Raw genomic sequence first — 19,343 nt, 5'->3', positions numbered from 1 at the left:
AACTTGTATAACAGTGTAAATTTGCTGTCCCCTCAAAATAACTCATTTCAATAATTCACTTAGGGGTGTACTCACTTTTGTTGTCAGCGGTTTAGACATTAATGGCTGTGTGTTGAGTTATTTTAAGGGGCCGGCATATTTACACTGTTATACAAGTTGTACACTCACTACATTACATTGTAGCAAAGTGTCATTTCTTCAGTGTTGTCACATGAAAAGATATAATCAAATATTTACAAAAATGTGAGGGGTGTACTCGCTTTTGTGAGATACTGTATATGGTTTTGATACAACATTAGGGTGTGTAAATGATGACAGAAGTTTTAGCTTTAATTGTCCTAAAATCAGCCTTTATTATCTTTAAGCAACATCAATTTCTTCTTTTTTCTTCTTTTTGGATTTGGGGTGAAATAACAGATATGATCTTGACAGCTTAAGAGTGATTCATTTATATGCCTCTATCCATAGTATCAATGGGCACTAAGCTACTGCATTGGGTCAGTCTAATTATGGTAAATTACTCTAAAATTGCATTCAAATCTATGGGGGAAAACTTGCACTGCAACTGAAAGAGCAATCTGTTCTACCACTCTCACTACCAACCCTCACAAAACATAAATCCCTTTATACATCGGTCTCTCATTTATCCCCTCAAATGAGAAAAGGGAATTTAAATAATGAAGGGCACAAAGATATTTCCATTAGACTCTTACTTCCAGGGCAAACCTTTTGACCATTTCATCCATTATATGTATCGTTCTGTCTCTGCACCAGTTTTATGTATACAAAACCTAACCTGAACTGACACCAGACTAACTGTCCTGTCATAAAACCAGTGAGACCTTTTCCCAATGCATGATCTCCAATAAGGCCCAATAAGGAATGATAACATATAGGTGCATAATGCATTGAAATGAATAAATATTCACAAACAGGAACACACACAGATGTAGGCATGCACACTACCATGTCAATGTTAAAGGTAACCCTCGGTGCTGGAGATGCTGCATCCACTTTTATGTCTGGCAGGTCGTCCCTTGAGAAACAGAGTCAATGAACAAACTAAAATCTAATTGAAACACATGAACCCATCCTTGATTAACTTAGTTTGAATTTGTGTGTGTACATGGGTCTATCTGACCTCTTGAATGCTGGTCTGCCTGTGATTGAGTCGCTCTTTAACTTGCTGTTGCTGTAGATGGGCTTGTACCCTAAACCCCACTTGTCTTTCAATGATGCAGCCTAAAACAAACATCCACTTAATAAATTAAAAATTTCACCTCCACCATACATTTAGGCATGTTTTACACTGCGCACGTAAGCAGTGCACATTTATTATGGCCGCAATATTAAGAGGTAACAGTATTCACACTGCCCGCAAAAGCAGTGTGTTGCGTGCGTTTAAGCAGTTTATATTCTGCACTTTGGGGATTGGGTTCTGTTCCATATAAATTAATTACCAATTGGACGAAATTAGCCATTAGCTCACTCCTGAAAACCATTTTTTTAATTAATTAAAATAAATATTCAATGCAGTAACCCAGAGATCATATCATTTTCTGTATTGAAAATGCAGCTATAACGCAGCAGAAATGTTGTCAGTGTGAAAGCACAATGCAAACATGCCTTTGAATCTATAAAGACATTCATTAGCTGTAAAAAGTGCTGAATCAAGGCTCTCACCCGCATGCTAGAGCGACGAAGTTTCTTGCGCACATTCCAGCGGATATCGTTGACAGCAACAGACTCCAACTGCTGATAGTGCTGGATTTCCTGATTTATAGTGCCTTCACTTGCTCCTAGTTTCCTTGGAGACAAATAGTTTTTTAAAGAATTATAAGAATTTTCTTTGACCAAAACAATTTTTTGAGTGACATATTTCAAACATGACTCTTAGGTTTGACCTTACTTGAGATCATCAATGACCTTGGCCTGCTCGTTGAGTTCTCTAATGTCCACCAGGCGCTTAGAAGATTTACGCCCACGAGCATCGATTATTTGGTTGCTTATGACTGCCTGTCTGCGCAGGTCAACAGACTCCTGTATGCGGGAGAGTACCAACAAAATTACATATCTAGATATGAGGCACAATTAAGGGTGCACGGTATGACCCACCCACACACACACACGCACACACAATAATAATACGATTTTTTTAGTGCTGGAAATTCAACAAAAAAATGACTTCTAAGCCAATAAACCATATGAAAATGCATATTTTTTAGATAATCCAGTGAATACTTTATTTCTACCACAGTATAAACAGTAAAGCAAAATCTCTACTATCACACATTATATATGTCATACCGCCGAGCCCTAGCTACACTCATGCATAAAGAGCTGTTCCAAAATCACACAGACTGTTAAACACAGTCATAACAACTGTGGATCATTACAGCACATCAGAGAAACAAACTCACAACACCACCCCATAAACAAACAAACAAAGAAAACATTGAAAAGATTGAAGCATAGCCAATCCATGAGAAATGGGAAATAACATTTTGATTGGCCACTTATTTCTCATGGACATGAATCAGACGAGACATATAAGCAATAAGACATTTTAGAATCTAGACTCCCTCTACAAATTTCAGTAAAAACCAAGAGAGTAGCGCATCATTCTTGGAAAAACTCAAGGTTTTGAGTGATTTGACTGATTTAAAAAATAAACTTCCACCCTGGAAGCATTAACAAAATGGAAGGAAAGAATGCAATAGAAAAAAGAGAGAAGAAAGGATTAAAAAGCAAATGGGAGCTCTGATGTACATACACAGCCCCAGGACAGGGGTCTGGGATGTCTAGTTCGTTCTGCATTGGCAGTGGCTGGCTGGCAAACACTGCCCAACTTTAGCCGAGTGATTGAGGATGATGGAGAAACATTACAACACTCAGAAGGTGAGGGAGGGGGGCTGGGGCTAAAGCCCAGAATGCTGTTCACCAGCCGCTTCCTGAACGAGAGTCTGGGACTGAGATCACCTTCAGCACACTGTAAACATGGGCATGTTTAAAACAAACACAGATACACACCACTACACAAACATTCAGTACAAATGATTAAACATACAAAGAAGAAATGGCTCGTTTCCTGTTTTGAGTACACAAATGACATCAATATACAAATGACAATGTTAAAACCAATTAAACAAAACCACAAGATTAGATAAAATAATTAGGGCTGTCAATCAGTAAAAAAATTTCAACTAATTATTGTGGCCGACAAGCAACGCATTTGTTACGGCGCCCAGCACTGCCAACTCCACGCACTCTCGCTCTCTCTCCCCTGAATACTAAGTGCCTCTTGCTTCAGTAAGGCAGTGATCATTAAGCATTGATTGCTTCCCAGCTGTCCCGCATTAAGCTCTCGCCCTGAGACTATATCTGCCCCATTAACTCAGCGTTCAGTGCGAAGTATTGTTTCACCCCATGTTGCATGTCTGAGCGTTCTCTAAGTTACTCTATTGTTCCGATCCCAGCCTGATACTAACCTCTCTGTCTGCCTGCAGCCTGCCTAACGACCCGTGCCTGTTACTGGACTCTGATATCTCGCCGCCTGCCCCGAACCAAGCCTGTCTCACGCCTCTTTGTCGTCTGCTGCCGATCTCGGCTCGAGCGGACCTTCTCACCTGAGTTGAACCCCTCCCGGGCATCAGACTGGACCCTTGCCTTGTGTTGCTCTTTGTTGAGAACCTTTACGTTTCCTTGAAGTCTGCCCATTAAAATTATTGTTGCAAATGGATCTGCCCGACATGTCTGATTCATTACAGAATACTTCAGCGAGCGAGGACCCAGCGACAATAACTGTTCTGTCGGCCGCTGTCACCAACCAAGCCTCTCAGCTGGCCGCCCATCATCACCAGCTTTCCCGCCTGACCACGCTCACGGAGGAATTGGTCTCAGCGGTACGAGCCCTGCAGAAATCCATTGCGGCACACACGGCCGCTCCAACACTCACCGCGCCGCCTCTCCCGCTGGACCAGCCGCACACTGCGAGCTCCAACCCACACCTCGCGCGCCCAGAGAGGTATGAGGGTGACCCAGGCAAATGCAGGGGCTTTATTCTTCAATGCTCTTTGTATCTCGCCCAGCAGACAGCCCTGCACGCCACTGATGCCAGCAAAATCACCTTCGTGTGCACGCTGCTCACCGGTCGCACGTTGGAGTGGATCACCGCGGTCTGGAAACCAGATGGCTCCGCCTTCTCTTCCTACGGAGAATTTCTGGAGCGTTTCCAAGCTGTGTTCGAGCATGCCAAGGAGGGGAAAGGAGCCGAGGATCTTCTCTTGGAACTCTCACAGGGGAGATCGCCCGCCTCAGAGTACGCCCTCAAATTCCGAACGCTGGCAGCCCAAACCAATTGGACGGAGAACGCTCTCAAGGTGGTTTTCCGAAGGGGTCTCCGACACGATTTGCAAGCGGAGCTGGCCTGTCACGACGAGGGAAAGGATTTGGATCAGTTTGTTCATCTCACCATCCAGCTGGACAACCTGATGCGCTCACGACGACCCAGTCTCCGCCCAACGAGCGCTATGCGCGTCAGTCCCGCACCACGTGCTTCTAACTCGTCCGCTGAGACCTACGAGCCGATGCAAATCAACGCCTCACACATCTCCGAGGAGGAGAGGGAGCGTCGCCGATCTCTGAACCTGTGTCTGTACTGCGGGGGTTCCGGTCACTTCCGTCTGCACTGCCCTCTAAAAACCTGCATACAAGGACAGAACCACGGTGAGTCTGACCCTCGACTGTTTAAATCCTCTCACCTGTGTATCAGTGCCTCTTGAATTCACTATTAAGGGGCAAGCTGTAAATACCATCGCCCTAGTTGACTCCGGGGCAGCCGGCAATTTCATGTCCAAAGTTTTTGCCCAGGTTCACGAGATAACCCTCATTTCATGCACACCTCCGCTGCCAGTAGAGGCTGTCGACGGACCCAGGCGCTTCGCATGCGGACCGGCCAACTCCATCATGAGGAGGTCCAGTTCTACGTTCTCCAAGCTCCTCACACCCCGGCCATCCTGGGCTTACCCTGGCTAAGGAAGCACAACCCCCAGTTGGAGTGGACTACTGGGCAGATAGTCAGCTGGGGAGAGAGGTGTTTCTCAAAGTGTCTGTCTGTCGTCAAACCCTTAAAGGTCCAAGGCATTGCCGAGTCCCGAGACGACGCCGTGCTATCTCGCCTACCTGCCGTATACCACGATCTAGTCGAGGTCTTCAGCAAGGTCAAAGCCACCAAGCTACCGCCCCACCGGGAATACGACTGCGCCATAGACCTCGTACCCAACAACACACCACCCAGGGGCCGCATCTTCTCACTGTCCCAACCTGAGACCGAGGCCATGCGAAAATATGTGGAGGAGGAGCTCGCAAAGGGGTTCATCCGTCCCTCCACGTCCCCTCTGTCAGCAGGGTTCTTCTTCGTCAAGAAGAAAGATGGGGGACTGCGACCCTGCATCGACTACAGAGCACTGAACGAATGTACCGTTAAGTTCCGTTACCCACTGCCGCTGGTACCGGCCGCTCTGGAGCTGCTTTGCACGGCCAAATACTACACCAAGCTGGACCTGCGCTCCGCCTATAACCTGGTTCGGATCCGAGAGGGGGACGAATGGAAGACTGCCTTCTCCACGAGCACTGGGCACTATGAATATCTCGTCATGCCGTTCGGCCTTTCTAACAGCCCTGCCGTCTTCCAATCCTTCGTCAACGACGTCCTCCGTGATCTGCTCCACCGAAGTGTAATCGTCTACATAGACGACATTCTGATTTATTCCGACACCCTCGAAGCCCACATCCAGCATGTCCGCGCTGTACTTCAAAGACTCCTTCGGTTCCAACTCTACGCCAAGATAGAGAAGTGTGACTTTCACCAGACATCTACAACCTTTCTGGGGTACGTCATCCGCCCGGAGGGCGTGGCCATGGATGAGAATAAGGTGAGAGCAGTCGTAGACTGGCCCCAACCCTCTACCCTGAAGGGGTTGCAATGCTTCCTGGGTTTCGCCAATTTCTATCGCCGCTTCATCAGAGGCTTCAGCTCCATAGCAGCCCCGTTAACAGCCCTGGTTCGGAAGGGCACGAGAGGGCTACCCTGGAACGAGGCTGCCTCCCGGGCTTTTAAGCAACTCAAGAACAGCTTCACTTCTGCTCCCATCTTGCACCATCCTAACCCTGAGCTACCCTTCGTGGTGGAGGTGGACGCTTCGAACACCGGGCTGGGAGCGGTCCTCTCTCAACGTCAGGGCGACCCCCCCAAGCTGTATCCCTGCGCCTTCTACTCCAGGAAGTTGAGTTCAGCAGAGAGGAACTATGACGTCGGAGACCGCGAGTTGTTAGCAATGAAGTCAGCATTCGAGGAGTGGCGCCACTGGCTCGAGGGAGCGACTCACCCATTCTTCGTGTACACAGACCACAAGAATCTGGAGTACCTGCGTACGGCCAAGAGACTGAACGCACGTCAAGCCCGGTGGACTCTCTTCTTCTCCCGGTCCCACTTCACAGTGAGCTACCGTCCCGGCTCGAAGAACACCAAGGCTGATTCTCTGTCTCGACTGTTCGACTCCGAAACGGAGGTCCCAACTCCAGAACCGATTATCAACCCAGCTCTCGTCCTCGGACCGGTTCAATGGGACCTCGAGACTGAGTGCACCCAGGCCAACGCTGACCTCGAGATCCCCTCGGACTGCCCCACTGGGAGGATCTTTGTACCAGAAACCCTCCGCGACAAGGTGATAAACCACATGCACGCCCTTCCCTGTTCCGGGCACCCCGGAATCACTGCCACGACCCAGCTCCTTCAGAACCGGTACTGGTGGCCCACGCTCCCCCGAGACACGAGCAAATTCATTCACCTCTGTAGGGTCTGTAACACCCAGAAATCCTCTCGCCTGCTACCCGCGGGTCTCCTTCAACCCCTGCCTGTTCCCCAACGGCCTTGGTCCCACATCGCGGTGGACTTCATCATGGATCTGCCTCCCTCCGAGGGCTACACGACCATTCTGACCGTCATCGACCGCTTCTCCAAGGCATGTCGGCTCATCCCGCTCCCCAGGCTCCCCACCGCTCTGCAGACGGCGGAACATCTGTGTAACTATGTCTTTTGGTTCTACGGGCTACCAGAGGACATTGTGTCTGACAGGGGACCCCAGTTCACTTCCCGCGTCTGGAATGCCTTCTGTGGGAGACTACAGATCAACGTGAGTCTCACATCGGGGTACCACCCCCAGGCCAACGGACAAGTGGAGCGCCTCAACCAGGAGATTTCCCGCTTCCTTCGCTCCTACTGCCATCGCCAGCAGGGGGATTGGCACCGCTTCCTGATGTGGGCCGAATATGCCCAGAACTCCATCCGCAAGCACTCTACCAGGATGACCCCTTTCCAATGTGTCCTCGGGTTCCAGCCCCCACTGTTCCCCTGGTCAGGTGAGCCCACCAGCGTCCCTGCCATGGATGATTGGCTCCGGCGGAGTGAGAGGACCTGGAACTTGGCCCACACTCACCTCCAGCGTGCTATAAGACGCAGCAAGGAGAGGGCAGACAGGCGTCGCCGGGCAGGACCTGTTTACCAACCCGGCCAATGGGTGTGGCTATCCACACGAGACCTATGCCTCAGGCTGCCCTGCAAGAAACTAAGTCCGAGATTCTTGGGCCCATTCAAGATCGTCCGTGAAATCACCCCTGTGTCGTTTCGTCTTGACTTGCCCAGACACCTGTGCGTCTCACCCACGTTCCACGTCTCCCTGCTCAAACCAGCCTCCGCCCAATCTGTAGAGCGCACAGGGGACTCAGAGGAGACGGCCACCCAACCAATCCTGTTAGAGGGCGAGGAGACCTACCAGGTGCATTGTCTGCTGGACTCTAGACGTCGTGGCGGGCATCTCCAATACCTCGTTGATTGGGAGGGCTTTGGGCCAGAGGAACGTTCCTGGGTCAACGCCAATGACATACTAGACCCGTCCCTTACTCAAGACTTCCATCGCAATCACCCTGATAGACCGGCCCCTCGACCTCGCGGCAGACCTCGCCGTCATCAGTTCTCTCGCGCCAGGAGACGCTCGCAGGAGGGGGGCTCTGTTATGGCGCCCAGCACTGCCAACTCCACGCACTCTCGCTCTCTCTCCCCTGAATACTAAGTGCCTCTTGCTTCAGTACGGCAGTGATCATTAAGCATTGATTGCTTCCCAGCTGTCCTGCATTAAGCTCTCGCCCTGAGACTATATCTGCCCCATTAACTCAGCGTTCAGTGCGAAGTATTGTTTCACCCCATGTTGCATGTCTGAGCGTTCTCTAAGTTACTCTATTGTTCCGATCCCAGCCTGTTACTAACCTCTCTGTCTGCCTGCAGCCTGCCTAACGACCCGTGCCTGTTACTGGACTCTGATATCTCGCCGCCTGCCCCGAAACAAGCCTGTCTCACACCTCTTTGTCGTCTGCTGCCGATCTCGGCTCGAGCCGGACCTTCTCACCTGAGTTGAACCCCTCCCCGGGCATCAGACTGGACCCTTGCCTTGTGTTGCTCTTTGTTGAGAACCTTTACGTTTCCTTGAAGTCTGCCCATTAAAATTATTGTTGCAAATGGATCTGCCCGACATGTCTGATTCATTACAGCATTGAAGAGTCATAAAATGTCTTATTACGTCTATATTTTCTTTAATTTCCATATCACTGACCATAAACCTATTACTGGCCTATAGTCCACAGCAATCCATTTTCAATCAAGTATGTCATCTGTCCAATGTCTTAGAGTTAGATTAAGGGGTCGTTCACACTGGATGTGTTCTTGTATGCATGCATTTCGTAGGAAAATGCCTTATTTCAGAAATAACATACAGGTCAGGGGCAAAAACAGTTAATTTACATTGATGTATTCATATTATTTTTTTATTAATAAATCATACCAATTTAATGGGTTAAATTGACAGCCCTAGACATAATAAAAATTAATGTTCGAAAAAACTGTCACAAACACAAATACTAACACTTTGCACTTTAACATTAAACACAGACACAGTTAAATAAAAAAAGTGTGAGCTCTGACCATATATATAGAGGGAGACGTGCCATCATTCTCGTCTTCATTTGAGAGGTCAGCAACATTAACTGAGTTTAGATCTGTGATGTCATCCGTGTCCTCACCCGTCAAAGATGTTAGTGTGTTACCCAGAGCATTTAAACGTTTGCCGATGTTGGGATCCATGTGCACGTCAATACCACACATCTTCCACAGAACGTTCAAGGTCCACATCCCTGCACTGCTGCTCTCTGGAGTATACAGATGTTATTAAATACTCATACAAATCAAATTTTAAGTTAACATGTAATAAAAAAGGGTCTTTCTGAGCACGATTCACTGACGCACATTATGGCAAAGCAAGTGTTTGTCTTCTTGTTTGTTAATCTTTCATCAAATTTAGAACTTTCTCCACTTCTGAAACAACTTCTATTTTCAGCAGAAAATCCCTAAAAATCCCTCTTTTTGTTTTCAAAACAAACCTGGCTCAATTCTGCCATTCACAATCCAATTTATTGGATAAAATCCAGTCACACCCTACATATTTTCACATAGAAAATTCTTGTTTGATTGGGAAATACTTTAGATTGCGACAAAGTAAAATGGGTTGCAAACAGTGTTTATGATGATCATGTAGCTTAACTGGTAGAACAGAGTGCTATCAATGTCAAGATCATGAGTTTTTTCCCATACTGTTAAAACGTAAAGCGCAACAGTTAAGTGACTTCAATTATACACACAAGCACATGTACCTGCAGAGGCTTGGCCTGTTGTTCTGGAACAAACTTCATAGGTACCATCAGGGACAACACCTTAATAAACAAATCCAAGCCACATTTTAGCATTTCAGGAATTAGAGGTACATTATGGGGCCAACAACAGACAAGACTGATTGTAAAGCATCGAGGGCTACTCACAAGCGTTCATGACCAGGTCACCTCTGATCTCAGGCTTCCAGTCATCCCAGGTTGTCTCAAAGCCCTCAGCAAATCGAATGCAAAAGTTCTTGAAATGGCCTTTGCTGACCAAAGACTCGGAGGAGCAGGCTGTTATTAGTGTACTCTCAATGGTCAATACCAGCGCTGAGTCAGTGTCAGAATCTAAAGTGTGATTGGACTATTATACAGCAGAAAGCAGAAACAAACAATTAACATCAACCAACCACTCATTATCAGATTTCAAAAGATGTGTATGAGAGATAAAATCCATCAAAAGTATTTTATACTGGCAGCTTGTCTGTATAAGGAATAAGAGTAGCACATAGTGAGCACATATCACCTGTGAGGTGCTATTAATTGGCAGGGAGATGCCCAGGTCATTGACAGTGAGCTGCAGGAAGAGAGTACTGAAGGCCTGGACACTGCTCTGCTGTATGGCTGGCAGTTTATCGACCACCTCTTTGGTGGCCATATGAATGTCTGAGTTCAGAGCCAAGCGCTGTTCCTTCCAGTTGTCATAGGCAGCCTTATAGTTCAGCCAGAACAGCACAGCTACAACAGACCCACAAATACACAATTAAAACAACAGTCACAGATGAAAAAACTGTTGAAAAAAGCATACTGGGGACTGACCTCTGTCAAATGCCACTGGTTGGGCAAAAACGATAGGACGGCTGAGAGTGATAAGGACCGCTTCTTTGTCAGAGCATCTACTGATCTCCTCCTGTAGAGCATTGCGCAAGCCGATTCTTGTGTGAAAGTACGCAACCTGGAGGAATTCTGACCCCATCTCCTCATACACCGGCAAGAGAAAGTGTTATGACAATGAGCTTACAATACATTAATAACCTTGCACTGATTGTGCTTAATAAGCTGACATCTTAGAAGGACATTCCTATGGCCTTTCCTTTATCTGGGTAAGGTCATAAAGGCCAATTGTAGCTGTATGTAAACAACTTTTCCAGCATTTTTATCAACTTATACAATGTGCCGTTTTTATGTCTGTTTACATTTTGATGTCAAAAGCAGAGAATAACATGATTTAGGTCTCTTGCAATGTTCCCTCTAACTTTTGTTCTTGCTGAGCAAATCCTTTTTTCTTGTGGGCAGAACCTTCAGCCACCTGAGCCCATATATATATATATATATATACACGACTAAAAGTATGGAATAATGTACAGATTTTGCTCTATGGAAAGAAATTGGTACTTTTATTCACCAAAGTGGCATTCAACTGATCACAATGCAGTCAGGACATTAATAACGTGAAAATGTACTATTAAAATTTAAGACATGCCAGTCTATTGCATATGGTGGCAACTCAAAAACAAACACAAAATGTTAGAGTTAGGGTTAGGGGGTTAGGGTTAACGAACCAAATAGCTTTCAGCTGTGTTTGATATAATGGCAAGTGATTTTCTAGTACCAAATTAGCAATTTAGCATGATTACTCAAGGATAAGTTGTTAGAGTGATGGAGAGAAATTTCCAAATGCCTGACGGTACCACGTTCATCTGTAAAAACAATAGTAAGCAAGTATAAACACCAATGGACCACGCAGCCATCGATCCGCTCAGGAAGGAGATGCATCCTGTTTCCTAGAGATGAGCGTAGTTTGGTGCAAAAAGTGCAAATCAATCCCAGAACAACAGAAAAGGACCTTGTGAAGATGCTGGAGGAACAGTATCTTCACAAGTATCTCCTAGATTAAGATGCTGGCATAGCGACTCTCCAGGCCTACACACACATGAACTCTTACATATATATATACAGATATGCAATCATCCGCCCGATACCCTATCCCTCGCCTTCGCCGCTTTGTACCCCCAGTCTGACAGGCGGGTCTGTGACCAGCGCCGAGAATGGCTGAAGGACCGGATGGCTGCTTGCCTGTGCTGGGCTACCTCGATCCCCCAATCCCCACCCCTGTTGCAAGTCTTGCACAGAAAAACGAGTCCTATATTGACATAACCTGAAAGGACGCTCAGCAAGGAAGATGCCACTGCTCCAAAACCGCCATAAAAAACCAGACTACAGTTTGCAAGTGCACATGGGGACAAAGATTGTAGTTTTTGGAGAAATGTCCTCTGGTCTGATGAAATATATAGTCAGACTTTTGAATAAGCTGATTAATGATAGTTATTAGCATATTGGTGAGCATGCAAATGCACTCAATGTGCATCTCGTAGTTTTTTGAAATGTTGATTTGTGTGCAGATATATTCCACCTTGTGCAAATCTGACAGTCTCATGCACTCGCAAACAAAAGTTTCATGACAGTAACAAATAACTGAGAGCTTGTTTGCATAACAAAAACATTTCTTCAAGTTGTATGAGGACTACCTGATGTTTGACAATTTGGCCCAGTGCCAAGTTGAGATCCACTTGACACTTCCCAAACAGCTTCAAATAGTTACTTCCTGTGGGTGTGGTCTTGCACTGAACCCGATTGGACAGTTCAAGCTCAATCCATCCCGTTTCAAAGCGAACAGCCATCATAGAGGGAGTGGTGGCCGTCATCTGAATCCCCTAAAATAAAAAGCAGCATTTTGTTACTAATTGCTCTTTAGAATTCACCTTAATTAATAAACACAATTTATGGAGGTCCATACCTTAACTGTCAGGTTAATAGAATAAAGCAGGACTTTAGGTTTGTCCCCGTCTGTTGACACATCGTGTTCATTCCAGAGTGGGATGGGCTGTTCTACTCCTACAGAAACACACATTTCACACAGGTCACATTTCTCAAACTCACGCCATTGGTTGAATCAATGTTGCCATGTCGGGCTGGTCGGAATGTTTAAACATGCAATGACTTGATAGCACCACAGAGACACAATGTTTACAATTTTCGAGGGAATCAACAAAGCAATGGGGCTACTTACAGTTGTAGAAAGAAGAAAGTATTTTTGTAAGTTGAAGTGTGAAACCTTTTTCTATATTAAAATACTTTCTCCTATCCCAGCTTAATATGCAGAGAGAACTATAAGCATGCCATTCATCCATTAATTAACAGTCTCTGTGGCACCATGAAAATGTCTTTTTTTGAGTGACTCGTCTCATACATGATAACAACGACTCAACCTATGCCATGAGTTGGGGGTGGGACTGACCTTCTGTTTGATCAACGGCAGTTGATTTCAGAGATCTGCTTTGTTAAAAAATATTTTTGTCCAATTTCAGAGGGGCAGTTCACTTTATCATAATTTTTTGAAACCCAGTCAACTTAATATTATATTATTGCAATAATTATAATGATAAAGGGTTAACTCACACAATAATTCTCTCATGATTTACTCACCCTCATGCCATCCCAGATGTGTATGAATTAATTTCTTCTGCAGAACAAATGAAGATTTATAGAAGAATATATTAGCTCTGTTGGTTCATAAAATGCAAGTGAATGGGTGCCAGAAATTTTAAGTTCCAAAATCCACAGAAAGGGAGCATAAAAGTAATCCATATGTTTCCTGTGGAAAATTCATGTGTTCAGACACAATATGGTAGGTGTGGGTGAGACACATATCAATATTTAAGTAATTCTTTGTCATAAATTCTACTTCCTGCCCAGTAGGTGCACGATATGCATGAAGACTAAATCACCAAAAACAGAAGGAAAAAGTGAAAGTGAAGGACAAAGGACTTTTTTTCACCCACAGCTATCATATTGCTTCAGGAGATATGGATTTAACCACCAGAGTCATCTGGAGTACTTTTATTTTGCCCTTTTGTGGATTTTGGCTCCCATTCACTTCAAAAAATCTTCAATTATAAGTTATACACATCTGGGATGACATGAGGGTGAGTAAATGATGAGAGAATTTTCATTTTTGGGTAAACTATCTCTTTAAGTTAAGAAATAATTATAGAATAATATTATTGTAATAATAATAATTTTCTTTAATAATTTCTTAACCTACTAAGCATTCCGGTTAAACCCTCAAGCATTTATTTGACATAGCACGTGTGGAGGCTTCACACCATCCACCTTGGAATACATGCACCACTCACCACACGCCCCACTGAGAGCGAACCACATTATTGCGACCACGAGGAGGTTACCCCATGTGACTCTACCCTCCCTAGCAACCGGGCCAATTTGGCTGCTTAGGCGACCTAGCAACAACAGCCTTTTAATGCAGTGAAATACTCTCATCTATCTTGCAGTCAACATAAACCCACTCTCAAGGGGTTATTTAAATGTATATAGTAAATTGTAGCAGCCAAACATAAAGGTATGTGCAATTGGAAAAATTTGCAATTCAAGTGAACTGGGGCACTTTAAATAATGCGCTCAATGCTCGTTAGCACACATAGCACATCTGTGACTCAGGGCAGCAGATAAGACAGAATTTGTGTGTATGGAGCACAGAACCTCTCTGAAACAACATGTGTAATACACTGATCCTGTTTACATGCATTTTAAAAAAGCACTATATACTAAAGACAAAACAGCCATGCACATTCTGTAAGCACACCACAGAGGGCAGCACATTGAGACTGTTTATTTGTGTAATTCAATTGCAGCCCTTGCAGTCTGAAAATAACAATGGGTCATATCGCAATTTTATCTCGTTTAATTGTTCATCCCACTTGTTATCTTGATTTAGAATGCCCTCCATGACATCTTACCTGACACTTTCTGGATGACCTCATTGACCTCCTTCATGAAGACCTTCTGTAGGAAGACCAGGTGGTTGAGCAAATCTGTGGTCAAGTTGTGTTCAAAAGAGCCAATCTAAAAATGAAAAAGCCAGTATGAAACCAGTGAGATTCATTACAACCAAATCCATGTTATCCTGAAATCATCTTCATGTCAGATAAGAGACAATCATCAATCTTCATATAATTCATGTGAGGTTGGATTTTGCAGAGAGAAGTCAATAGCACACCTCAGCCACACAGCGCAAGTAGTCTCCCTGCAGATAGCTGCTGTATTCTGGGGCCCAGGCAGTGTCGCTGTGGCCCTCGTGCTCCTGTATTATGTACTGTCCTGACATGGTGACAGGAGGCAGGTTCAGGCTGGCGGTGGGGGGCATGGCCGACACGTCCACAGGGGAAACCTTCGACTGGAAACACAGCTTGTGATTGGGCAGCTCAAAACTAAAGCGTGTCTGAGCACCTGTGAGGGAAGACATTTGTTAACAAATGAAACAACTAAGTATGACTATATGACAACCCCTTTAGTATATGTATATTTTTAATCTCCCTTCCCTGTATGAGGGATATCTGGATACCTGTCATGCCATGACTCTTCATACGGCCCATCTTGTATTCTGCTTTGAGAGAGGGCAACAGAGCTGCACCAAAAGTGATACCGTCCAGAATCGCACTGAACTTCAACACGATTGGCTTCTTCTCCAATCCCTCGGGCAGCTGAGGAAACTCACTGGCCTCCACTGGAATTTGATTGACACTCAATTCAGAGGGCTGTGGAGTAGGCGTGTCTTTTCTGTTTGGAGGTGGGCTGATATAAACAGATTTTGATTCATTATGACTACGACTTAATTAGAACTTGTGAAAAGGGTAGAGAACTCACATGTTGGAGGGTTGCCGAATGAGGTCCGAAATCTGTTTAGAGAGCTGGTGTGAGCTGCGCACCATCATGCTGTGCAGTGTTGCGGGGTGTTGCGGGATGTTGATGAAGATGGCACCCACTTTAAATAAAGCAGCGTTATTGGTCTTCAGTCCATGCTGAGCGCTATATAAAGCCTGGGACTTTGCAATGTTACACTTCACCACCGTCCTAACACACATACATACATACACAAACAAAACAGACATTACAACTGCCTATTAGATATCATGTCTTGGACACAACACTCTTGGACATTTCATATATGAAAACAATGGCTTAAAAGAAATTAAACATTCAGACTTCAGAAAATGTACAAATCATGTGTTTATGTGGCTGGAAAGAGGCCTTTAAGATGCAGGAACTTCAAGCAAATCAAGATGGACTATTGGAAGTGTGTAGCAAGGGAGAGTTTCAGCCTCTGACGGCCAGTGGAATGTTCACTAGCATTCTGATGCATATTGCACACAAAATTGGCAAACATTTGACAAAAGTCACAAGCTCCAATCTGACCTGACTAATAAGCACCTTCCAGGAGTCAAGGAGCACAGATTTGTATCTGTCTGCCAGGAAACAAAGTCATGTTTACAAGAAACTAGTCTGGTGCAGAGAGCACTTTTAAAAAATAATTCAAATCACTGAATTTGAAAGTTTTTGAGTTTTGTGGAATCAAATACTTCTAAAGAAATTGTAATTTTGAAATATATGTTTAAAATCATGATCACTCACAAGAGATGAGGAATCTAGTCATATCAGTAACCAAATAAAAGCTGTTTTATTCTTCATGGGGCAGGAGTGCCCTCATGGGGGCTGCCATTTTAGAATAATCACATGACCAGCTGAATACTACTCGCTTACTCTCAGTAACCATCTTGTTATTGGACATTTCATTCTTGGATTAAATGAATTATGGCTGATTGTAAATAGTGAATTTCTATAATGGCATCTGTAACTGAAAACTATTGATTTTGAATGATGCTGCATCCACAAGTCCAAGATGACACGAGCAAAATGTTACTGAGTGCACCTTTAAAATGATATTTAGAAAGGCAAACTAGCTATCCGTGAACAGAATTGTATATTCTTCTTTGTTTTTAAGTTATGTCTGAGAAATAATCATTACTTTCAAATGGACATAAATAAAAAAAGTATACACACATTTTCTACTAATCTATATACAATCGTTCCCAAAAACTTTTTTGCCATTATTTAAACGAGTTTGTTCCATGCCGGTCCATATAGGGTTATTGCACCTTTTCAAGATTTTATTAATTTCCATGACTTTTCCAGGCATGGAAACCACATTTTATTTATTCTTTGATATTTGCAGGTTTTCCATTACTGTGGGAACATGTCTATCTTTCTAGCAACATCAATTATAGATTAACCTGCACTTAAATGTGATGTAAAAACAAAACAAAAGGTGGTTTTATGTTTCAGACATATGATCTCTTCCTGTCTCCAATAAGTGGGCAGTTCTTAACCAGAATAACCTGCAATGTGGACCTCTTCATGCCAATTGTAAAAAGTCTGGCTCTGTGAGACTAGGCAAGGGTAAACAAGTGTATTACAAAATAATGATGAAAATGTCTCCAGTATTTACATGTGTCCCCTGACAAAACATTAATAAATGAATTATGATTTAACAAAGAATGTCATGAGGATGTTAATTTAATATACGACTGTTTGAAGTAGGACATTAATGCATGCTTGTGAAGCATTTATATGAGAGGGCTTTGGAGTGCTAAAGTGGAATTTCATGGTTTTAAGAATGACGAAGGCATATGAAGACGACTGTGAAAGAGAAATTTCATGAGATGTTATGAGTGGATATTGAGGACAGGAAAGGATTACTGAGAAACTTTTAAACATAAAGGAACTCCTGCTTTATTGTGCTGGTTAGTTGGAAAATCCTCTAGTCTGCATTTAGAGAGGCAGAGAAAACAAAAGATTACAGGCCAAATAGAAAGGTAGAAGAGGGGAAATTTACCCATAGGGAAACATTATAAAAACAGTCATGCATTCGGTGATACTACAGTACTGAAAAACACATTTGAGGAAAGATTAATCAAAGTAAAAAAAATATCCAAAGCTGTGAAAGAAAACAAAATGAAAGTGTTGCGGTAGCTGTTCCATTTCCAAAGTAGAAAACAGAATGCAAGAGAACATCAACAAAAGGCTGACAAAAATATAAATACATTTGAAAACAACAGAGTATGCAGAGGGTAAAGTGCATTTCAAGTTCAAAATCACTGGTTTCACTTCAAGGTTTAAAGACTGCAGCTGGGCGACCTGGGTAGCTCAGCGAGTACTGACACTGACAACCACCCCTGGAGTCGCGAGTTCGAATCCAGGACGTGCTGAGTGACTCCAGCCAGGTCTCCTTAGCAACCAAATTGGCCCGGTTGCTAGGGAGGGTAGTCTCACATGGGGTTACCTCCTCATGGTTGCTATAATGTGGTTCACTCTCGGTGGGGCGTGTGGTGAGTGGTGCGTGGATGCCGTGGAGAATAGCGTGAAGCCTCCACACACACTATGTCTCCATGGTAATGCGCTCAACAAGCTACGTGATGAGATGCATAGATTGTGGCAACACCACCAGCTGGAATTACAGAGGCTGTATTCCTAAACCTATTGAGCTGTATATTGACTGATTCGGACCGCTCTGCATAGGCAGAAACTCTATTAACAGTCACTCATGTGACACGCAAAAGAGATTTGCTACATTTAGTGGATTCTAAGTGGAGGATGTCAATAGCACACCTCATTCCAGTTCAAAGAACAAAAAGTGTGAGTTACAAATATTCAGGTGTGCGACTATAATGCCTTAAAATGCAGTCTAAATAGGTAGCTCACTAAGTTTTCACACAAAGTACAAATTTGAGGTTGGAGTAGAATTTAGGTAAAGGTGGGTACTGATAATTGTTAAAGCAGTCAGAGGGTGCTGAGTCTGGCAATAAAAGGAGTTACTGACTGTATGTCTGGAGTGACTCCTTCCAGAAGCACAATGTTCACACATCCGATGTGAGCCGAGGCGCTTTGAAGAAGAATGTCTGCAGGAGAAGAGAAGGCATGAATAAATATTCAATAGCATGTTTGTTAGCTTACAGAATGTGTTTTAATTTAAAGAGTGTGAACTGGGTCATATTACCCTTCATTTTTTTCTCCTTTAAAGAAAAACTGCTGTGTATTTTCTTAAGCTCCGCCTCCATGGTCAGTCCTCCGATGTCTGCTTCCAGGTGTGTACGGTTCACCGTGCCAACACCAAACACAATCATCATAAAGTGTTCAGGCTCAGTGCTCACCAAGCTCCGCCTACGACCCAGTCGACTGGGTGGTGTCTCGCCCTCTGAATCATACACCAATCGACAAGGAGGATCCACAGGGCTCCGCCCACCTTCTGAATAGCGACAATTAACAGTTGAATAGGCAAGTTTGGGCCAAAGTTAAATACATTATAGTGGCTAATAGGGTGAACAATAAAATACTAAATAGCCTATGATATCTTCATAAAACATTTCATTTCATGCCTTACCCTGACTTACCCTCACAGTTCAGAGACAATTCAACAGTTTTAATATAATTCTAATAGTATTATGTGTGAACCTAACAAAGCTTGTGAAGAACATTTCCATGTTCCATTTGTTGCACTGCCTTCAATTTATGCTGATTTAAATAAATAAAAATAAAAATCACTGTGTCCGGACAGGATGATTCTTAAAACTATATTACAGTAATAAGAATCATTCTTGAGAATGAGAACATTTTGAAATATTTTGAAAAATTACACATTACAGTAATGACACCTGGTAGGGGAAATATGA

At 44.0% G+C, this 19,343-nt stretch overlaps 1 protein-coding gene across 1 annotated transcript in view; it reads right to left on the bottom strand.

The window, feature by feature from the left end:
* The window catches only part of LOC127617742 (transmembrane protein KIAA1109 homolog), a 78,486-nt gene that overhangs the window by 24,475 nt on the left and 34,668 nt on the right, over positions 1-19,343 (bottom strand). Inside the window, exons 46-65 of the mRNA XM_052089827.1 lie at positions 18,671-18,916; positions 18,494-18,572; positions 17,374-17,439; positions 15,484-15,690; positions 15,182-15,411; positions 14,837-15,066; positions 14,577-14,682; positions 12,557-12,654; positions 12,289-12,473; positions 10,579-10,748; positions 10,286-10,497; positions 9,925-10,123; positions 9,760-9,819; positions 9,035-9,258; positions 8,474-8,514; positions 2,774-2,969; positions 1,910-2,040; positions 1,684-1,807; positions 1,142-1,242; positions 967-1,036 (exon numbers count right to left, since the gene is read on the bottom strand). Coding sequence (XP_051945787.1) covers positions 967-1,036; positions 1,142-1,242; positions 1,684-1,807; positions 1,910-2,040; positions 2,774-2,969; positions 8,474-8,514; positions 9,035-9,258; positions 9,760-9,819; positions 9,925-10,123; positions 10,286-10,497; positions 10,579-10,748; positions 12,289-12,473; positions 12,557-12,654; positions 14,577-14,682; positions 14,837-15,066; positions 15,182-15,411; positions 15,484-15,690; positions 17,374-17,439; positions 18,494-18,572; positions 18,671-18,916 — 2,975 coding nt within the window. The remainder of the gene's footprint in view (positions 1-966; positions 1,037-1,141; positions 1,243-1,683; positions 1,808-1,909; positions 2,041-2,773; positions 2,970-8,473; positions 8,515-9,034; positions 9,259-9,759; positions 9,820-9,924; positions 10,124-10,285; positions 10,498-10,578; positions 10,749-12,288; positions 12,474-12,556; positions 12,655-14,576; positions 14,683-14,836; positions 15,067-15,181; positions 15,412-15,483; positions 15,691-17,373; positions 17,440-18,493; positions 18,573-18,670; positions 18,917-19,343) is intronic.

This window comes from Xyrauchen texanus, chromosome 24 (assembly GCF_025860055.1).
Source record: "Xyrauchen texanus isolate HMW12.3.18 chromosome 24, RBS_HiC_50CHRs, whole genome shotgun sequence".
In the NCBI taxonomy this organism is placed as follows: domain Eukaryota; kingdom Metazoa; phylum Chordata; class Actinopteri; order Cypriniformes; family Catostomidae; genus Xyrauchen; species Xyrauchen texanus.
Note: the sequence above shows the minus strand (reverse complement) of the source record. Positions and strands in the feature narration are given on the sequence as shown.